Source organism: Hordeum vulgare, chromosome 2H (assembly GCF_904849725.1).
Source record: "Hordeum vulgare subsp. vulgare chromosome 2H, MorexV3_pseudomolecules_assembly, whole genome shotgun sequence".
Taxonomy (NCBI): domain Eukaryota; kingdom Viridiplantae; phylum Streptophyta; class Magnoliopsida; order Poales; family Poaceae; genus Hordeum; species Hordeum vulgare.
The window spans coordinates 376709592-376732355 of record NC_058519.1 but is presented as its reverse complement, the minus strand read 5'-3'; the positions used below and the strand labels follow the sequence as shown (position 1 = coordinate 376732355).

At 40.7% G+C, this 22764-nt stretch overlaps 1 protein-coding gene across 1 annotated transcript; it reads left to right on the top strand.

The window, feature by feature from the left end:
- Positions 1–9927: 9927 nt before the first annotated feature.
- LOC123426339 (suppressor of RPS4-RLD 1) lies at positions 9928–21257 on the top strand. The gene is made up of 23 exons (XM_045110149.1): positions 9928–10124; positions 10241–10350; positions 11068–11651; positions 11716–11760; positions 11847–11948; positions 12023–12103; positions 12269–12335; positions 12523–12623; positions 13133–13240; positions 13785–13855; positions 13938–13994; positions 14822–14930; positions 16604–16684; positions 17864–17950; positions 18024–18230; positions 18893–19197; positions 19271–19357; positions 19448–19547; positions 19963–20054; positions 20166–20204; positions 20278–20368; positions 20558–20655; positions 20729–21257. Exons 1-23 carry the CDS (start codon positions 10009–10011, stop codon positions 21015–21017), a joined length of 3027 nt encoding a protein of 1008 aa, XP_044966084.1. The 5' UTR covers positions 9928–10008; the 3' UTR covers positions 21018–21257.
- The last annotated feature ends 1507 nt before the right edge of the window (positions 21258–22764 follow it).

The following is a 22764-nucleotide window of genomic DNA, read 5'->3' as shown; positions in this document are numbered from 1 at the left end:
CCCCACGAGGCCGAGCAGCAGCCATCAGGCCCGATGGCCTCCTCCAGGCGTTGACCGGTTGGCCTCCCGCAGCGGCCCAGCGCCTCACCTCCCCTCGGCCCAGCTCGCCAGCAGCAGCAGCCATCCACACCGGCCCAGAGCGAGGTGAGCCCCTCTATTCCTCGCCCGTGGCGTGTGACTGCCATGTATGCCATGCGTAATTTAGGCCCATTAGGTAATTAGGATTTTTACGAATTAGGAATATTCCAGAAATATGACGATATTAAAACGTCCGTAGTTTCCAACTCGTGTGTCGGATCGCGACGTGTAGCATATGAATCTCGTGTAACTTTTCGAGTAGAACATGATTTTAAAACTTGCATAATTATTTGACGTAGTTTTACGTGCCAAACACCTAGTTTAGCGTGTTGTCCCAATAGGGGAACGTCCCGTATTTATTTTCCTTGCGGTCCAGATTGCTCGAGTGCCTTAGATAAATGTCCATGTTTTAGGAATCATTTTTGCATGTATTTTAGAGCGATCATTGGTATTTTTGCGTGTAGGGTTTGCCGGTAGTTTATTTTCCCGTGTATAGGTTATTTTTTCTCGCATTTATGTGTGGCTTTATTTTGTTGTGCAACCCCACATATTTTATATGTTTCCGGGGTAGAAAAATCCATGGGATTTTTCTGTGCAATTAGTTTTAGCTTTTGAGTAAATTAGTTCACGCGATATTTTGCCATGTTGCCCTTTTGTTTAATTCGTAGGATTTATTCCGTGCTTCGTTTGACGGAGTTGTCAACTAGGGAGTTGTTCTTGGGTGTTTTGTCTAGCCCCTGGTATTTTTAGTTGCAATAGAAATGCATGATTAGGTGTGGTTTGATTGCTCTCAAGTTGCTAGAAATAGTGCTGATTTGGAGGAGCTGAAATATTTCTAAGGCTGGAATCTGTAATATTTTGTTGATGTCTTGTCTTGCTTGTATCTTGTGATCTGTAGCTCTTTTGAGGTTGGTCCAATGGAGTTAGTTGTAGCCCTTGTGTTTCTATAGCATGCTATAAATTTTCATGCCATTTGGAGTCCTGTAGCTATAGGTTATGCTGCTGTCAATATGGCTTCAGATCAAAAATTGCACTTTCATGAAGTGTAATTTTCACCAAGTCTGAAATAGTGTGTGGAAAGCCATTTTGTGACTTCTTTTCCTAGTGTTCCTTGCTGCCATGTTAGTTGTTGTTAGTTGTTTGTAGTAGTGCTTCTTGCCCTCTTTCGTGTCATGCCTTGCTTGAGTTTATCGGAGTTGTGTAGCTCGTAGTTGTGGGGGCGTAGAAAGTGCTATGTGGCTGATTTTGGCAGATTGTAGAGATTTCTTGTTTTGCTCGTAGTTGTTGAACCGCAGCTCCGATTTGATCGTGTCCTACATGAAACTTTCTTAGAATCTTGTGTAGTTTCATTCTCTCTTGCTGGTTGTATGTTTTGGAAGTGCTCGTGACCGTCGTTGCACACATATTGCATTCATGCCATCATATCTTGCGATGCTTATATCTTTTGAACCGTAGCTCCGTTGGAGATGTTCTCTATGTGTAGATTGATTGAAATGACGCGTAGAATCACGTGAACCTATTTTTTTTGCTGTTTAACAACTAATTAAATGTGTTAATTCAGATCTGGACAGAATTGTAAATTAACATGTGAGGTCGTCTCGGAGGTGCTATATGTCATTTCCGACCTCATTTAAAATGCCTAGATAGGTAGTTTAGTTACGCTTCACCTCTTGCCATGTTTAACCACATTTAATATTGTCGTGTACCTAATCGGGATAGAACTAAATAATTAACGTGGAGTTTCGTCAATATGCAACTCGTTGCATATTGAACTTCACTTAATGTGTAGTGTTTGATTGTGTGGATTGTCATGCCGTGACTTGCATGTTTTCAGCTGCTCATGCATCATTTGTGTTGTGCATCGTGTGGTGAATTCCGTGTGTTGATTTGTGTTTCCGGTTTGCTTCGTCTCGATAGAGTTCCGCAGCGTGCCGGAATGTGAGGACCCGTTCGACTACGTCGGTTCGTCTGCTTCACGGAGGCATTCTTCTTCCAAGCGGGATTTCAGGCAAGATGACCATTTCCCTAGATACCATTACTATCATTGCCATGCTAGATTTATCGCTTCTATCGATTATGTCTCATTGCCTACCCCTATTAAATATCAGCCTCTCAACAATGCCATGATAACCTTCAACCTGTTCGACCTAGCAAACCACTGATTGGCTATGTTACTGCTTGCTTAACCCTGTATAGCGTTGCTAGTTGCAGGTGCATTGCTTCCATGTGAAAGAATGGGTTCCTTGTTATATCACCATATTAAATGCTATTTAATTTAATGCACCTATATACTTGGTAAAAGGTGGAAGGCTCGGCCTTTCTAGCCTCGTGTTTTGTTCCACCTTTGCCCCCTTAGTTTCGGCTACCGGTGTTATGTTCCATAAATGAGCGCTCCTAACACGATCGGGGTTGTTATGGGGACCCCCTCGATAATTCATTTTAGATTAAAGATGGTCTGGCAAGGCCCAACTTTGGTACTACATTTGCCTAATAACCTAATAATAATGCATAGGGACCCGCCGGCACCCGAGGATAATTTAATAAACCCCCGGGCCAGTGCTCCTCGTGAGTGTTGGTCCAAACTGGACAGACTGCGGGGCCACCACGGGGCAACTCGAGGTTTGGCACCTGTAGTCTTTTCCATCCGTCGTGTCCTGAGAACGAGATACGCGGCTCCTATCGGGTTCGTCGACACGTCGGGCGGCCTTGCTGGAATTAGTTTTACCTTTGACGGAATATCTTGTGCATCGGGATTCCGGTGATGCTTTGGGTAATCTCAGAGTTGAGGTTTTCCACTAGGGAATCCGACGAGATCGCGAGCTTCGTGATTGAGGATTTCTATGCGGCTTGTGGTAATTTGTGATGGACTAGTTGGAGCATCCCTGCAGGGTTAAATCTTTTCGGAAAGCCGTGCCCGCGATTATGTGGCAACGTGGAAGCTTTGTTTAACACTGGTTCTAGATAACTTGAAGTTAATTAATTAAAATATGCCAACTGTGTGTGTAACCGTGACTGTCTCTTTCGTGAGTTCCTTCTCCGATCAAGGACACGGTGGGGTTATGTCTGATGTAGGTAGGTGTTCAGGTTCATTCATTTGATCATCAGTAGTTCACGTCCGTTATGCGTAGATCTTCCCCCTCTTATTTCTTGTACTCGTAAGTTAGCCACCAAATATATGCTTAGCCGCTGCTGCAACCTCACCACTTAACCATACCTCACCCATTAAGCTTTGCTAGTCTTGATACCTTTGGAAATGAGATTGCTGAGTCCCCTGTGGCTCACAGATTACTACAACACCAGTTGCAGGTACATGTAAAGGTTACTTGACGCGAGCGCGTTGATTGTACATTTGGAGTTGCTTCTTCTTCTTCTTCTTCTTCTTCTTCTTCTTCTTCATCGATCTAGGATGGGTTACAGGCCGGCAGCCTGGGATAGCAAGGATGGACGTCGTTCTTATTTTTCTCATTTGTTTTCGTCCGTAGTCGGACCCTGCTCTTACTCTTGATGATTATGTAATGTACTGATGTGACTCCGATGTAGCTTGTGGCGAGTGTAAGCCAATTCTATTTATATCTCATCTTTTCAGTACATGTACTTGTAACGATACCCATTCTAGCGACACGACGAGATGCGCTTCTATCCCTGACGAGGCCTTCGTGCCAAATTTAGGATAGGGTCGCATCTTGGGCGTGACAACATATGAGCTGAATTGTCTAACCAAAGGATATAAGTGAAGCTCGGCAAAATCACGGTGAGTGCAGGTCTCTCTCTCTCTAGGTGTGCAGCAAGGATGATTGTGACACAACAAAAATAAAAGACACCTACGATACAAGACGCTCCAAGCAAAACACATAACATGTGGTGAATAAAAATATAACCCCAAGTAACGTTACCAATGGATTGAAGACGAAAGAGGGGATGCCTTCCCGGGGCATCCCCAAGATTAGGCTTTTACAACATCCTTGAATCATCTTGGGGTGCCTTGGGCATCCCCAAGCTTGAGCTCTTGCCGCTCTTTATCTTTTTGTCCATAAGAACTTCACCCAAAACTTGAAAACTTCACAACACGAAACTTAAACAGAAACTCGTGATAACATTAGTATAAGAAAGCAAACCACCACTTCCTTAGGTATTGTAGCAAACTTAAATTCTACTTATGTTGATGTTGGGTTACTGTATTTTCAATCTTCCATGTCTAATACCCCCCGATACTATCCATAGTTTCATCAAAATAAGCAACCAACACAACAAAAACAGAATATGTTAACAACAGACCAGTATGTAGCAATCTGTATACTTCGTATACTTCTGGTACTTCACAAATTCTGAAAAATTACGACAGTCTGAATAATTTGCGTAGCAATCAACAGCAAAAAGAATCAACTCAAAAGCTCTTAGAGAAAAAAAAATTCTTTTCATGAGCAGAAAGTTTCTGTTTTTTCCAGCATGACCAAACGATCATCCCCAAGACTAATCATAACGGTTTTTCTTGACACAAACGCAAAAAGAAACACAAAAAACACAATCATAACAGAATTATGAAAGTGTGGAAAACACAAAACAGAAAGAAAAAGGGTAGATTTGTTGGGTTGCCTCCCAACAAGCGCTATTGTTTAACGCCCTTAGCTAGGCAAAAGGTGATGGAATCACGTATAGTCATCTTTGGTGCTCAAACCATAAGTAGCCCTCATCATAGATTCATAAGGCAATCTTATTTTCTTTCTAGGAAAATGCTCCATGCCCTTCTTTAGGGGAATTTGAAATCTAATATTCCCTTCCTTCATATCGATGATAGCACCAATAGTCCTTAGGAAAGGTCTACCAAGAATAATGGGACATGAAGGATTGCAATCTATGTCAAGTACAATGAAATCCACGGGTACATAGTTCTTATTTGCAACAATAAGAACATCATCGATCCTTCCCATGGGTTTCTTGACAGTAGAATCCGCAAGATGCAAATTAAGAAAACACTCTTCAATCTCATGAAAACCAAGAATATCACATAAAGACTTTGGAATCGCGAAAACACTAGCATCCAAATCACACAAAGCATTGCATTCATAGTTTTTGATCTTGACTTTGATAGTAGGTTCCCACTCATCATGAAGTTTTCTAGGTATAGAGACTTCTAATTCGAGCTTCTCTTCAAGAGATTTCATCATAGCATCTACGATATGCGCGATAAAGACTTTGCTTTGGCTATAAGCATGTGGAGATTTTGCAATGGATTGCATCAAGGAAATGCATTCAAACAAGGAGCAACTATCATAATTGAATTCCTTGAAATCCAAAGTGGGAGTTTCATTACTACCCAAAATTTTGATTTCTTCTACTCCACTCTCCACGCCTTTATCATTAAGATAGGTGGACTCCGAATCATTGGGGCGTTTTTCAACCAAAGTGGATTCATATCCAGACCCTTCATCAATAGGTTTGACATGCAAAAACAAAGATTCAAGAGGAGTCACACCAAGCACTTTAAGATCTTCGTGATTTGCATCACTAGAATGCACCCTTTTAAACCATTCATGCCTAGCGCGAATTTGGGCGGTTCTTTCTTTGCTCTCATTCATGGATACACGCATAGCTTTTAAAGTTTCGTCCAAGTTTACCTTGGGAGGAGCACATCTAACTTTCAAAGCATCAGTATCACAAGACATCCTATCAACGCTCTTAGCCAAATCGTCAATTTTGAGTAGTTTTTCCTCTATGGACGCATTGAAAATCTTTTGAGAGTTGATAAACTCTTTGATATTACTCTCTAAATCAGAGGGTAATTTTTTATGATTTCCATAAGTGTTGTTGTAGGAATTGCCATAATTGTTAGAGGAGTTACTAGGAAAAGGCCTAGGAACATAGTTTCTCTAAAAGCATTGTTGTTGCCAAAATTGTTCCTACCAACAAAATTAATGTCCAAACTAGCGTTGCTACTCTCAATCAAGGAAGATAGTGACATGTCATTAGGATCTAAAGGAGCATTTCTACTAGCAACCAAATTCATCAACTCGTCCATCTTAGCACTAAGTGAGTTAATTTCTTCTATAGCGTGTACCTTTTTGCTAGCAGGTGACCTTTCAGTGTGCCACTGAGAGTAGTTGGTCATGATATTGTCTAGGAGTTTTGTAGGGTCTCCTAACGTGATTTCCATGAACGTTCCACCTGAGGCAGAGTCCAAGATATTGCGAGAAGCGAAATTCAAACCAGCGTAAAAGATTTGTATAATCATCCACAAACTCAAGCCGTGAGCGGGACAATTTCAAATCATTAACTTCATCCTCTCCCAAGATTGTGCAACGTGTTCATGATCAAGTTGCTTGAAATTCATGATATCGTTACATAAGGAGATAATCTTAGCCGGCAGAAAATACTTGGATATGTAAGCATCTTTGCACTTATCCCAAGAATCGATACTATTTTTAGGCAAAGAAGAAAACAAAGTTTTTGCGCGATCTCGCAACGAGAAAGAAAAAGCTTCAACTTAATCACGTCATTATCCACATCTCTTTTCTTTTGCATATCGCAAAGCTCAATGAAGGTATTGAGATGGGATGCGGCATCTTCAATAGGAAGGCCAGAGAATTGCTCTTTCATAACAAGATTCAGCAAAGCTGCGTTGATTTCATACGATTCCGCACTAGTGGCGGGAGCAATCGGAGTACTAATAAAATCATTATTATTGGTACTTGAGAAGTCGCAAAGTTTGGTGTTTTCAGCCACGATGACTTCAACAAACAAACAAGCACACAAGCAAGCAAGAAAACCGGCAAAGGAAAACGGTAAAAAGGCAAAAGAAAAAGGCAAAGGAGAAAGGCAAATGAAAACGACAAATGTGAAGTGGGGGAGAGGAAAACGAGAGGCAACTGGCAAAAAAGGTAAATGCAAGAGATGAGTTTGTGACACCTACTTGGATAGATGACTTGATCTCTCCTCCTTGCGCCATAAATTAGCACGTTGAAGAGAGACCATTCTTGACTTGATCCTCCCCGGCAACGGCGCCAGAAATCCTTCTACTACTGCGACAACAAACCTTCCCTGGTACGGCGCCAGGAATCCTGTTGCTACGGCTACGCCTTTAGGGACTTCCTTGGCAAATATGCAAAGGATCTCCCCGCGGCCTTGGAGCCTTGCGTTGGTGTTCCCTTGAAGAGGAAAGGGCGATGTAGCACAACGGCGGTAAGTATTTCCCTCAGTTTTGAGAACCAAGGTATCAAACCAATGGAAGATCTCGTCAAGTCTGAAGTACGTACACAAACACAAAGAGCTTGCACCCAACGCTATGAAGGGGTTGTCAATCCCTTATAGATTGTTTGCAAAGTGAGAACTGAAAGCAACAAAGTAAACACAACAAAGTAAAAGTGAAAGTGGAAACGGTAGTTGTGAATAGACCCGGGGGCCGTAGTGTTCACTAGTGGCTTCTCTCATGAAAGCACGTAGACGGTGGGTGAACGAATTACTGTCGAGCAATTGATAGAACCGCGCAAAGTCGTGACGTTATCTAAGGCAGTGATTATATCTATAGGCATCACGTCCAAAACAAGTAGACCGGCACTTTCTGCATCTACTACTATTACTCCACACGTCGACCGCTATCCAGCATGCATCTAGTGTATTAAGTCCAAAAGGACAGAGTAACGCCTTAAGCAAGATGACATGATGTAGATGGACAATCTCATATCTACGATAAAAACCCATCTTGTTACCCTTGATGGCAACAACACGATGCGTGCCTTGTTGCCCTTTTTGTCACTTGGAAAGGTCACCACACGGTATGAACCCAAAACCAAGCACTTCTCCCATTGCAAGAATCATAGATCTAGTTGGCCAAACAAAACCCAAGACTCGGAGAGACTTACAAGGATATCAAATCATGCATATAAGAAATCAGCAAAGACTCAAATATAATTCATAGATAATCTGATCACAAATCCACAATTCATCGGATCTCGACAAACACACCGCCAAAGAAGATTACATCGGATAGATCTCCATGAAGATCATGGAGAACTTTGTATTGAAGATCCAAGAGAGAGAAGAAGGCATCTAGCTACTAACTACGGACCCGTAGGTTTGAAGTAGACTACTCATGAGTCATTGGAGAGGCGATGATGTTGATGTGGAAGCCCTCCAACTCCAAAGTCCCCTCCGGCAGGGCACCGGGAAGGGTCTCCAGATGAGATCTCGCGGAAACGGAAGCTTGCGGCGGCGGAAAAGTGTTTTCGTGGATGTCCTGATTTTTTTTCTGGATTTTAGGGAATATATATGCGAAAGAGCTAGGGCAGGGGGGCTCCAGGGAGGCCACAAGCCTGGTAGCCGCCGCCCCCTGGTGGCGGCTACAGGGCTTGTGGGCCCCCTGTGGCTCTCCTGCCTTGGCCCTCAAGTCCCTTGATCTTTTTCCGTTCTGGAAAAATTTATTTCGGGGACCGTTTGGACTCCGTTCCAAAATCAGATCTGAAAAGAGTCAAAAACACAGAAAAAACAGGAACTGGCACTTGGCACTGAATTAATAAGTTAGTCCCGAAAAAGATATAAAAGGTACATAAAACATCCAAAGTTGACAAGATAACAACATGATACAATCAAAAATTATAGATACGTTTGAGACGTATCAGAGTCCTATCGGGATACTTTGCCATAATGCGGAAGTATTGATCTTCGATCCTTTGTCAATATCTCTTGGCGGTTTGAGAAGTACCCGTGCACGCATCAAGAGGCACCGCACTCCATGCTTGGATCAAAGCTTGATCTTCCAAGATCGTGTAGTTCTTCGATCTTTGGCTTTTCCCAGATTTTGATTGCGATTGCTCATACGCTTCCGCTTCGATCTCCGCCAAATCGTCCTCACAACCATGATCACCCACGCCGCCCTCCGTTTCATTGTAGTCGAATGCGGCGAACGGGGCTTGATCAATGTCAACGACATTGATGTCCAACAAGTTCACGAACTCGGAAGTTGGATTGTTTGAACCACCACTATATTGAACGATTAACAAGTCACATGCTATCGCAACAAATGGTGAAAACGAAAGGAAATGGCCATGACCGAAGACGCATACCTTCCGGCCATTTCGTACAACACCTCGCTTGCGGGGGGAGTGGCACTGTTGAACAGCATCACCGGGGCTTCTCTTTCCGGGATGGAGCGATAGGATGAAGGAGGCAGCTTGTTTGTAGCCGGAATCCTCTTCCTCCTGCCGCCCGCGGCCTTGGTGACCTTCTCCGTCACCGACCGAGATCGTGCAGCAGCGTTGGCACCCGGAGCACGAGCCTTCGCAGCGGGGGCTGCCGGATTTCCGCCCTGCACGACCACGTTGCACTGCCGTTTGCGGGCACGCGCGACGCTAGCTTGAGCGACGGCGGGGCCAACATGGCCGGCGGCGAGACCCGCCCGAGCGGAAGGAGCGTGCACGACCTCGACGGTGACGGGGGCAGCAAGGAGGCGTCCATGGCGGCGAGGGACGGCCGCAAAGGATGCACCGGAGCGTGCGGTGGCGAGTCAATGGTGGCGACGGGTGGGGGGAGCGGGAAAGGCCGTGCGAAAATGTCCCTTCCGTCAAATCTCGCTGCGGATAGGGGCTAAGCTCGGGTCGGCCTCCCAGCTCGTGAAACTAGAGGTCGGGGAGAAGTTTTGCCGCGCCCCGCAAAAATATTTACGGGCCGGGACGGGATGCGGGGTCTGATCGGGTAGGTTTTCCCGCCCCGACCCACACTTTGACGGTTATTTTGCGGGCACGGGCGGGATGTGGGGTGTGCTAGAGTTGCTCTAACAACCCTAACAGAAAATCCGAAAAAGAGAGGGGTCCACGCGCTAAAGTCGCGCAGAGCTCAGAGCAAGTGAGGTGGCCCCCCTCAATTCTCAAATCCTCGCCTCCACCTCTCATCCGCTCGTTCCCCCACCCTGACCTCCTCCGGCGACCGATCGCCGCCGCCATGGGCTCCGACCGCGGGGAGCTCGCGCGCCTCTGCAGCGGCCGCAACTGGTCCAAGGCCATACGCCTCCTCGACTCCATCCTCGCCCGCTCCCCCTCCTCCATCCACGACCTCTGGTACACTACTGCTTCCTCCCCTCCCCGATCCGCCCCCACGGGGTCTCTGATCTATCAGTCTAGGGTTATGAGTTTTGACTCGGCGATCCCGAATTTGTCTTTCTCCTCCCTGGCAGCAACCGGGCCTTCTGCTACTTCCAGCTCGAGCTCCACAAGCACGTCGTCAAGGACTGCGACCGCGCGCTGCAGCTCGACCCCGCGCTTCTCCAGGCCTATGTCCTCAAAGGTACGACGGGGCTCTCGCTACCCACCTATGCGTCCTCTCGTTCCTCCCCATATAGTCGTGGATTTGCCTTGCCTGATCTATGCTTGGGGATTAACTGCCACCGCTAGATGTATTTGGGTGTGGATAGCCCATCAGATTTTGTTAGTGCAACCTGAATGCTTAGGACTCACTGTTTCCTACCCCCTCGGTCCCATAATATAATATGTTATTACAACCAATATGTGAGGAGTACGTAATTTCATGATGCCCCATGAACCGAAGAGTAGAGTAGCTTTATGAGCGTGTATCTATCCATCCCATGTCTGTGTTTTGCTGTAAGTCGAAGCTTCTAGTTACGATATCAGGAAAGAAACTGTTGCTCATAGGAACAGGACCTAAATGTATTCCGACACTTGTTGGTAGAGGCGTGGTTGTCATTAATGCACAACTCATTCAAGTATAGAGTAATTACAAAATTAATGTGATGCGAGCCTTGTGCTACATATGCTACTTTCTCTTTCTGCAATTTACTTTCCTTTTTCTCCCCGCGCTTTCCCTCTTTGTACCTCTTCCCTGCCATCGTCGAAGCCTCTCAGTCCGAGGTACACCAATGATCAAAAGAACACCTGAATGAGAAAAAGCTTCCGTAGATATCGTCTCTATTTCTTTTACATATGGATACTGTTGTTTTGAGGCAAATTCACCATTAACTTTTACGTTATTATCATTTTTAATCAGGCAAGGCACTGTGCGCATTGGGAAAAAATGAGGAAGCTTTGGTTGCTTGGGAGCAAGGACATGAGATTGCTGTCCGTGACACAATTGACCTGAAACAGTTGCTGGAATTGGAAGAATTAGTTTCTTCTGTTAAAATTTATGAGACGGTTGAGTGTGAAGACGTTGTGGATGCATCACCATGTGATACCAAGGTTGTTATTTCAGAAGATCGTTTTGTCAACACGTCATTCACTGCAGCTACAACTGATACAAAAACTGTTGTGTGTGAAGAGAACACTGCAAATTCCAAATCTTCATCAAACAGTGATGTACTGTTACCTAACAACAGTAAAGACCATAAAGATTCTATCAGTCCAGCAAAAGACACCACAGCGACACATCAAACTCCCAAGAAACAGCCGAAGCCAGATAAGAAAAACAAAGCAAAAGTTAAAAAAGAAACAAACGGTCAGGCTGAAGATGTGGAGGAGAGAAGAAGTTCCGATGAAACCATACCACTAAATCAAGCACTGTTTGCTACAAAAGTATCAAAATCATCCAAATCAATAAGTTTGGATTTTCGACTTTCGCGAGGCATCGCACAGGTATTTTTACATGGAGATGTGTTATTCACATCTTGACCATTATCACTGAGCTACATCTTTTCAGGTAAACGAAGGGAGGTACGACCAAGCAATATCCATTTTTGATCAGGTTTTGTTCTGGTGTATTATCAGTTTTTCTTGCTTACTCTCTTTAATCAGAAAAGGAACTGACAATCTGCATTTACATTTTTGCAGATACTGCGGGAAACTCCAACTTATCCAGAGGCACTAATTGGGAGAGGTACAGCATATGCATTTCAAAGAGAACTGGACTCTGCTATTTCTGACTTCACCAAGGTAGAACTTATAAATGCAGAATTCCCCCTTTACTTTTGTGTAAAATGACCTTACGACCTTACTCCAAATGGTAGGCTATACAATCGAACCCATCAGCTGGGGAGGCGTGGAAGCGTCGGGGACAAGCTCGTGCTGCTTTAGGAGAGTTCGTTGAGGCAAGCTTGCTATATTTGTGTAAACTTCAAAACTAATATGGGCCAAGTCGATAGAGATAGACTATATTTCAGAAAACTCTGATATTGTATGATAGTAGTCGCATTGTAAGAGCAATAAATTAGCAAACATGAAGCTATATTCTATTTTGTTCCTTTTCTTTTCAGGCTATCGACGACTTGACTAAAGCATTGGAATTTGAACCAAATTCTCCTGATATTTTACATGAAAGGGGTTAGTTTTGTACCTACAGCCAAATCTCATCTCACCTAATGTCATTTCTCATATATCTTTGATAAAAACGAAAGGACTAGGACTCCATGATAAATTCGTGCTGTCTTGCATTTTAGTAGTAAAGCGTTATAGGTAGATTGTCAGAGCACACTCTTGTATTCTGATACCACATGCTGGCTGATGGTAGGAATTGTGAACTTCAAATTCAAGGACTACAATTCCGCAGTTGAAGATCTCTCAACATGTGTGAAGCGTGACAAGAAAAACAGTTCTGCACACACTTACTTAGTAAGTAAATGTTTTCTATCCCTTATCCACAAACTCCATCCTTCGAAGAATCAAACGGAAATCTTTTCCTTTGCATCAAATTGGCACTTTCGTTGGTATAAAAAGGTGTACTTTCATTATTGGATCCTACTTTGGGTATAATTTTAGAGCCAACGGTGTTCCTTCTGTACAAACCCTTTCCTTTGTATCTTCGCAATTTGAATTTCATCCAAGCTAAATTCCATGTTTGAATTGCCTTAGGGTTTGAGTAAACAATCTTAATAAAAACCATAAGTCCTTGAGGAATTGTTTTCCTTATGAACACATAGTAATGCAACAATGTTCGAATTTTAGTCAGTTCTGAGACGATAACCAATCTTGCTTGCTTCTGCACTCTTAAGTGGCATGCAAGAGAATGGAAAAATTTAGATATTTCATATTTGAATGAATGAGCCATTAGGTATTTGCTTATATGAAGATTCTTTTGCTTTGCTGCTACTTTTGGAGTAATAATCTTTGTATTACTGTAGGGTCTTACTCTTTCAGCAGTTGGAGAGTACAAACGTGCTGAAGACGAGCATCTCCTTGGCATAAAATATGATGGGAGTTTTCTGGACAGCTGGGCTCATCTTTCCCAGGTTTATTCCTGATCCTAGAGATCTGTGTGCAATTTCCATGTCTTTTATATTTCATTTTGTAGGGGTTATAGCTATACTGTTTAAGATTGCTAGTAGTTTGTAATTTTTGTTACTACGTGTAGCAAATTCAGCTGTCGACGTAACCCTACTTACGTTAAAACTACTTGCACACGATAATTCAACGTACATGTAGATTACTTGGTTTGCATTATTCTGATAAGTTGCCAAATTACTGATATAAGACTGGTCTTCTCTGTAACTTAGCAACTACATGAAATAATTCCTCATGCTATAGGTAAATGTTATCGAAGAGTCTGGCAGTTGTCCTAGGTAAAATCCAGTAAATAGTGTTACTCAAGAATCTAGTCTAAGCACGATTCTTGTTTTAGAAGAGGGGTCACATATACAGTCTTCAGGTACCTAAACATAGCTATTTAACTTTCTGTAACAAAGCTTATGTTTCTGTTCTGTATTATACCAGAAGCACATTTGTTCTTTGGTAAGGAGCTGATTAATTGCCATTCTGTGGTGTCTTCTATTGTAGCTTTATCTTGATTTGGCTTATCCAGAGAAGATGATGGATAACCTTGAGAAAGTTATTCAAATTGACTCGAGGTGAATTTCAGTGTTCATTATTGTTCCTCTTCTGCCTAACTGGACTATTTATTTTCTTTGCTCAATTATTTTACTTTCCTAGGTTTTCAAAAGCATACCATCTACGTGGAATTCTCTACCATGGAATGGGTAGGCATAGGTAATTCCTTTTGCTGATACTTGTATCTTTATGTTAATATGCTATATAATCTGTGACATATAGATGCCCCCCTCTGCCCACCAACATGTGGTGCTGTTAAAATGAAGAAATGTGTTAAGTTGTACTACATGTCGTCATACATACATCTACATGTTAATATTTGAGTTAATTCTCTTAACACTCTTGTAGTTTTGTTGTCTGTTTATGGCATACATCTGCTTCTTCGGGTATAATTATTATAGTTTCATCACGATTTATTGAAAAATAATCATATTTAGTTGTCTGCGTACTTTTGGATGTTGATGTGAGTGGGTAACATATGATGAACGTCATTTTCAATGTGCTTATAAGGCCTTTACTCCTTTTGGTTGATGTACAGTTTGGTATCCAGTAGATTAGTTACAGGGAAAAAGTGACTCAAGGTGTGTTGGGAGCATGAGTTGGATTTAGACACCACCATCTTTGATTTTCGTATACAAGGATAATGAGGTTTATCTTCAATTCTGAACCTCTACTATGATAAACCAAGAATGGGCTTACCTAATACTCCCTCCGTTCCTAAATATAAGTCTTTTAAGCGATTTCACTAGGAGTCTACATACAGAGCAAAATGAGTGAATCTACACTCTAAAGTATGTCTATATACATCCGTATATAGTCTACTAGTGGAATCTCTAGAAAGACTTATATTTAGGAACGGAGGGAGTACATGAGAGAGTTGTTCCTGCAGATAGATTGTTTTCTTTGTTAGTGCTAATGAGTACAATGTTCTCAGCTCAAACTGGTAGCTTGCCAGTGTCACCCTTAACCCAACTTTGGTTTTGCAGGAGTGCTATTAAAGATTTATCAACTGCTTTGACGCTTGATGCTTCAAGTATTGAGTGCCTATACCTGCGCGCCTCTTGCCATCATGCGATTGGAGAATATAAGTCTGCGGTACGTTGCCCTCTTGTTTAATGAACTAGCGAACTATAATTACTAGCACAATAACAATGCGTTGCTATGAAGCCATAAAAAAGACGAGCAGTTAGGTGCTTAGGAGATCATCGAAAGATGTTGGCGTCCGGCATGTGGCAGGCAATAGAGAATCTTAAGCGACCATATTAGGTCCTTTGCAAGATTTAAAGTGAGACAGCATTTTGAATTTTAAAACACAGGATGGACGTTAGTAAGTTGTCTACACAAGGTCGTGGATCGGATAGGAGGACGAGGCTTATCTCCGTTTTGGAATTACAATTTGTTCGCTCTTATGCTATGATATATAACTGGAAGAATTGGTCGGGAAAAGAACAAAACCAAGAGCATAATTTCGAGTTGGAGTCTCATTTCTGCATTTGTCATTAGTGCCTTTGTTTATTTACATCTTTTGGAAGGTTGCCAGTCCGCATGTGGATAGGAGTGCATTTGTTTATTTATTACTCCCTCTGTAAACAAATATAAGACTATTTTAGATCACTAAAATAGTGACCTATAAGACGTCTTACATTTGTTCACGGAGGTTGTATATAAGGTTGTTGGTTCCACATGTGAACTTACCACCAACTCCAACCTTTATAGGTATATATGTAATGTATGCATAATCTCCCCTAATAATAAAGCACACATTGCTTCTGGCGTCTGTCGCGGCATTTTTGCAAAAACACCCCTGTAGTTTCATCTAATTAACCCGCGGTACGTTTTTAAGTGAGGTCGAACCGTTCGTTTTTTTTCACATTTGACACAAAACTCCCTTACTTTCGTGCTAAATAACCCGCGGTCCAAATTATATTCAGAGCGAATCGTTTTTTTAAAATTTTACGTACACCCTTCACATATGCGTTAATAACCTCGAAGTCCATTCAGAATAAATATGTATTTTCAAATAACAATATCTTTTAAACCGTAAATCCAATTTAAACATGTTATATATGAAACTTGATTAGAAAAATGTGTAAAGTTTGAATATGTTGTTATTTTACATATTAAATATTAAAAAAAATATTATTTAGGACACAATGCTAATCAATATTTGTCTTTATTTCGTACCGACTATTTGTATTGTAACATGTTAACTTAAGCATCAATATTTGGAAAATGTTATAATCTTTGGACATGATATACTTGCACTAGGTTCTTTCTTTGTACATATTTTATAATCTAAGACCTTACGTACGTGTCTTTTTTTACAGTATCCATGCGCGTTTTTACCAATGGATTACACTTTTTTTATTTTTCATTTTTCTCCCGTTGCAACGCACGGGCATTTGTGCTATAGTAATAATAATAATATATACCCCCTCCGTTCCTAATACAAGTCTTTTTAGAGATTCCACTAGGGCCTACATACGGAGCCAAATGAGTCAATCTACACTCTGAAGTATGTCTATATACATCCATATGTAGTCCGTTAGTGGAACCTCTAAAAAGACTTATATTTAGGAACGGAGGGAGTTGGTAGGAAGGATACTTCATTAGGACTACTAAGAATCTTGCTGAGCTGATTTCATCTACATCCTTTTCTTTGCCATATGTTACTGATCTTTCTGAAATTCCTAGTTTATTCATGGACTGCAGCAAATTCAAGACTGTTTATTATTTTATTCCTGATGTCACATCTTTTTTCATTCAAGATCAAAGATTATGATGACGTACTCGATCTGGAGCTTGATTCCATGGATAAGTTTGTGCTGCAATGTTTAGCCTTCTATCAGGTACACAGTTTCTTCCTTTTCATTTCATCTTCTTAATATCAGAATCCAGAACCATACTCCGTGATCTGAAAATCTGCAAGCCATGTAATATGTCAACATGTGAAAGAACATATGTTTTGTTCCCACCGGTACAAAAGCTTCAGCCCCATCTTTCCTTTCTGAAATCCACATAAGATAACACAGCTGTTATTTATCACTAACTTGTCAGGCTAAAAATTGCAGGATTTGAAATGGGAAGGAGTATAAAATTTTACGAACCTTCCTTTATTTTCGTTAAGTTCAAGTCTGTCGAGAGTATTATTCTACCACTAACAACTCATGTATTTTTAGACCGATCGAATTTCCTATCTAGGATTTTATTTACCAGTCCTTTATATTCAAACGTGTCAACCATCAAATGTTTTGGCAATTTCATCGGGTCGGATGAAGCGAGAATTTGAACTAGACCTGTTGATCATTCGTTATCTTCCGTAGTAATAATAAATTGGGGTTTGCATTGAAAGTTTGGTATATTGACTATACAACATTAACTGAAATACGTCTGACTGATTGCCGGGCCACATGACTGAAGCCATATCCAATAAAAAAAGGCTATATTATCTGAACGCATTTCTAGTAAATTGTACTAAAACCTGGCCTGCTGTCATTTTTTGCTTTTCCAGCGACATTTACAAATGTGGGGCCTCTTTGTTTTTTAGGATTTCAATTTTTAGGAATCGTACCTATAGAGGTTATTTGATTTGTAGGATTAGAAACCTTATGAATTTTTCCTATAGGTCACTATGCACTCAGTTCCTATGGTGTAATTAAATACCCTTTGGTGCATTATATGCCACTTTCTAGGATTGGAGAAGGCTAGGCATGCCATTGTAATCCTGCACACTTGGCATCCTGCAAACCGAAGACTAATAACATTGAATCCAATCATTCAGTTTTACAAGGTCAACCTTCTGTTTGTGTAGATTGTTAATATTTATTTGTAGGTATATACTTAGCTGCTGTTCTCTTGAAACAACTAGCATAGTGCACCATTGGTACTTCTCTAACGCCTGGCTCAGCTCCAGCAGATTTTATCAAATGCAAATGTTTTGGCTCTTGGGCACGTTTATTTACTGATTTGGCTTATAATCCTTTATATTTGTATGCTGACCATGGTTTCTTATGTGCTACTTCTTGCAGAAGGAAATTGCTCTGTACACTGCTTCAAAGGCGAATTTAGAGTTCTCTCAGTTCAACATTGATGATGATGTTGACCCACTATTCAAGGTTTAACTTTATCTTCAAATTTGTCTTACTATAATCTTTGTGGTGCATCGATTAAATTTCTTTATGGCAATAGGAATATTGGTGCAAACGACTGCACCCAAAAAATGTGGCCGAAAAGGTATATCGCCAACCACCATTACGGATCTCACTTAGAAGTGGGCGTCTTAATAAGCAAGACTTCAAGTTCACAAAGCATCAAACTAGTTTGCTCCTAGCCGCAGATTCAATTGGGAAGAAGATTCAGTACAATTGCCGCGGCTTCTTGCCGAATCAACGCCAGGTATCCTTCCTGGAAGTTCTGCAGATTCTGCATTGCTGCTTCATCATCAAAATGCTGTTTAAATGTTTAACTTATCTGAGATAGTGAGATGGATGTTTGTGGTGCATCATGACCTCCTTCCTATGCCTTTTGAATCACTATCAGTCTACAATTAAGTGGAGTACAACTTTCAATGAATTGAATGTGACGTTCTTGAAGAGGTTGATGCCAACTGATGGTAAACGTCCTGATGAATGTAAAAGAGAGAGTACTTTGTGACACCTCCATGTCTTTTTTTGATGTATATACGAGAAATACATAGAACATTCTTGTTGACAGTGTTGATCGAAGTTAAATATGGCTTGAACAAGAATATACAAACCATGCCTGTTGTTTGGTGTTTCCAGAGGATGGCTGCCGGTGCACTTGATCACTCTTTTTTCTGCTGTTCTTTTTTGTCATAGTTCATATTTTCAGAATTTGGTCAAAGCGCCATGCCTCTTTTCATTAGAGTGTGGAGTCAGCTGTTTGATATTGCGCAGATTAGATCACTCTGTTATATCAGTTTTCTATCCTCATTTTATAGTTTCTAAATTTATTCGTCGGAGTGTTCCATATGACCATATCCTGATGCTTTGATTTATCATTGTTCAGTTTACTCAGACTATATTTTCCTTTTGTAGTACCGCATGGCTGGTTTAGCTGCTATTGAGATTGCTCAGAAAGTTTCCAAGGCTTGGCGCTTTCTGAGAAATCCAAAGAACAGTGCGAAGTTAGTTAGGAGAAGGGATAAGCTTAACATGAGCGTAAACAGGGGAGGTTATTGTAGCACCAGTACTTTATCTGCTGGATCTCCAACAGCTAGTCCAAGTGAGGAAAGGGTTTCGTCTGGGATTTCTCTGTCCTGGCAGGATGTCTATAATATTGCTGTCAAGTGGAGACAGATTTCTGAACCTTGTGATCCAGTTGTTTGGGTCAATAAGCTAAGGTGAGCTAAATACTTGCACGAGGAGTAATTTGTTAAACCATTTTCTTGCTTAACTTCTTTTGTGATGTACCAGTGAAGAGTTCAATTCTGGTTTTGGTTCTCACACCCCATTGCTTCTTGGTCAAGCGAAAATTGTTCGCTACTATCCATATTACCTAAGGTTTGTAGACGCACGTGATGCTTTACTTTGCTGTTTGGTTATTTGTGGTCAGCCCCTGATAGTCCTAGCTTATTTTCTTTTACATGACAGAACTTTGGAAGCTGCGAAAACCATTATGCTTGACTTGAAGTATGTCAATAATGCAGAGGATCGTGCAATTTTTCTTACAGATATTGAGACGTTGAAAAAAGTAAGCTGTACAATAATATGTTTGAGTGCTATGAGTGCACGACCATATCAATATTTATCTTTCATTTGAAGTTTTGGCTCATGTGCTTCTTAGAAGTTAAGAAAACTAATTGTCTTATAGTTGTATCACATGTCACATTGGAACTAGTGGAGGATTGCAAGAGCGAACGAAGGTTGTGTAGCTCCATTACATCTATATCTAAAAAAATTAAGCAAAATTGTGATCCCTAATCAGCTCTAATATCTCAAGTATAAATTTCCGTTTGGATAAATTTTCACTAGGTACCTAGGAGTTGATTGATTCCAATATTATGCTTTGTTTGTCATGGCTTTCTTCCACCTTTGATGGTTCAAATTAAGCTTACTATATTATATTTGCAAACTAACCAGTATTCTCATTATAATAAAATCTGCAGATAGAAGTTGCCTCATCATGCTCAGATTTGTACAATGTAGTTGGTGAGACCTATTGGGTCGCTACTAGATGTGATAGTATTGCGTTTCAGGGGTAAGTTGATTATCTTCATTCGTGATAGCTCCCGTGTCAAATTGCAGCGAAGTACTTGTAAAGAGCATCATATCTTGTGCTTATTTAATAACACAGCGTAACCTCTTTCAGGAGGCGTCTTGAAGGGACAAGAATAACTACTCAAAATGTGTAAGCTGTCTGGACACTTTTCCTTTGCAATACCGTCCTGCTCTCCTGCTCACTTGTGATCATGGCATTACAGGGGTAAAACAGGATTTGACTTTGCCATACGAACTCCTTGTACACCATCTAGGTGGGAGGAATACCAGGAAGAAATGACCGCAGCTTGGGAGGTACAGTTTAGATTTGTTCTTCTGCTTGTTGGTTGCTGCCTCTCTAGTTAGCAGTACCAGATTGCTTCTGAATATGTTTGTGCTATCCTGCCATGCCACAATTTTTGGGGGACTTGTTACTTCAGATATGTTGCAATGGAAAGAATAAGTTATATAGACCACATTTGCTTGCTAATTATGCTTCTGCAGGCCATCTGCGAGGCGTATTGTAGCGACCCAAACCCTACGCGTGACTCCAATGCACTGGATGCTGTGAAGGCGGCAATATTGCGCATGACATATTACTGGTACCAGTCACAGCTTGCAACTATTGTCTATTGTTCTGCCACCAAGTGCCAATTGATTCGGGGTAACTTGCAGGTACAACTTCATGCCACTCTCGAGAGGATCATCGGTTGTAGGTTACGTGGTGCTGCTCGGCTTGTTCCTGGCAGCAAGCATGGATGTGACAGCAAGCATCCCACCAGGCGTTCAAGTCGACTGGGAGGCAATCCTGTCCCCAGATCCTGGCACATTTGTCGATGCCGTCAAGCCCTGGCTGTACCCATCTGTAAAAATGAGCAAGAGCCTGAAAGATTATGCAGATGTCAGTGTTGCTTTTGGCACAACAGGATCGGTTGTAGCGGCCTTGACTTCTGCCGACACATAAGTCATGAATGGTTTCACAAATGATACAGGTTGCTTTGGTTGTTTTAATTGTTTTCCTTGTTTCACCATGCATAAATTCTAGCAGCGCAGTTTGCTTTCGACTTGCAGTTTAAATCATATGCTGCAGTGTTGTAACTTGAGCAATAAACTTATTAATTTTCCATTGGAACAATTGTTCTTTGTAAGCTTTAACAAATAATGTATGAAACATTTGCTTGCCTAAGGATGTTTATTATTTCTAGTTGCATGAACTGCGCATGCTTTTCTTGCTTGAAAAGGTTTTTCCTCTGCTGGAGATGAGACGACTCGTGTATTTGCGTTGCATGTATGGAGCTGAGGTCAAATTTTGTTAGGGCACATGCTCGCATTAGAGTGAAATTCAGAGAGTTTGCAACTATAGGGGCACATGCTAGCATTAGGGTGAAACTCAGATGATTACTGGTCTTACGCGGTAGCAGGGGGTCGCATCTAGGACCAAAAAGGCTCCTGCATATACTCCCTCCGTTTTTAAATATAAGATCTTTTAGAGATTTTATTATAAACAACATACGGAGTAAAATAAGTGAATCTACACTCTAAAGTATGTCTATATACATCTGTATGTAGTTTATAGTGAAATCTCTTAAGATCTTAGATTTAAGAACGGAGGGAGTATTTCTCAAAAAAAAAAAAGAAAAGAAGCAAGGCTCCTGCATATAATACTATTCCTTTTGTTTCATAATATAAGATTATGGAATGGAGCAGTGGCGGACCTAGAAATGAAATGATGGATGTGCACATTTTAAAATGTGAGGTCTATTTTAATTGGTTTAGATAGCAAAAGAGTCCGTGCGTTGAAACGGGAGCAAACCATACAACACGTCTTAACCTAATAATCATGACTTGAGATCTTTATTTAAACTTACTGCATAAATAGAATTTAAAAATTGTTAAATAAGTAAAACAACATCATATTTAGATTGTACGCATCGCTATAGATTCAAATTACATTATAAATAAAATTTTTAAAAGTTAAATAGGTAAGATACATTATATTTCGATTCAACACTTTTTTTGAATGAAAGTTCATATGTAATAATTTAAAATTAGAGTTACAGTTTAAAAGATATAAATTTTTAAAGTACTTGTTAATTATAATTGAACCGTGGATTAATTAACAACATGGATCGGCCTCGTTATGAAAAAATGGATTGTACGCTATTGATTAAAATTACAACATAAATATAATTTTAAAATTGTTAAATAGATAAAATAAAATTATATTTAGATTGTGCGCATCATTATTGATTAAAATTACATTATTAACAGAATTTTAAAAATTAAATAGATAAGCTAACATTATATTCAGATTCTACTTATTTTTCTAATAAAATTTCATATATAATAATATAAAATTCGAGTTAGCGTTTAAAAGATATGATTTTTTAAAGTATTTTGCACTTATAATTAAACTATAGATGAATTAATTAAAAACTGTAGGGATGTTTTCGAATACATACCTACTGCGGATTTATTTTATGAAAACTGAAAAAGGTTTCTACAAAAATTTCAAAAAAGGATTTGTTCTGTAACTTAATTATGTACTGCGGGTTGATTTCGGGAAACCACAGGAGATTTTCTGTAAAAATACAAAAAGATTCATTTCTTACTAAAATCCGGACTGCGGGTTGATTTCAGAAAAATTCAGGTTTTTTTTGCAAAACTACCACGACGGACGACAGAAACACTCCATGCTTTATTATTAGGGA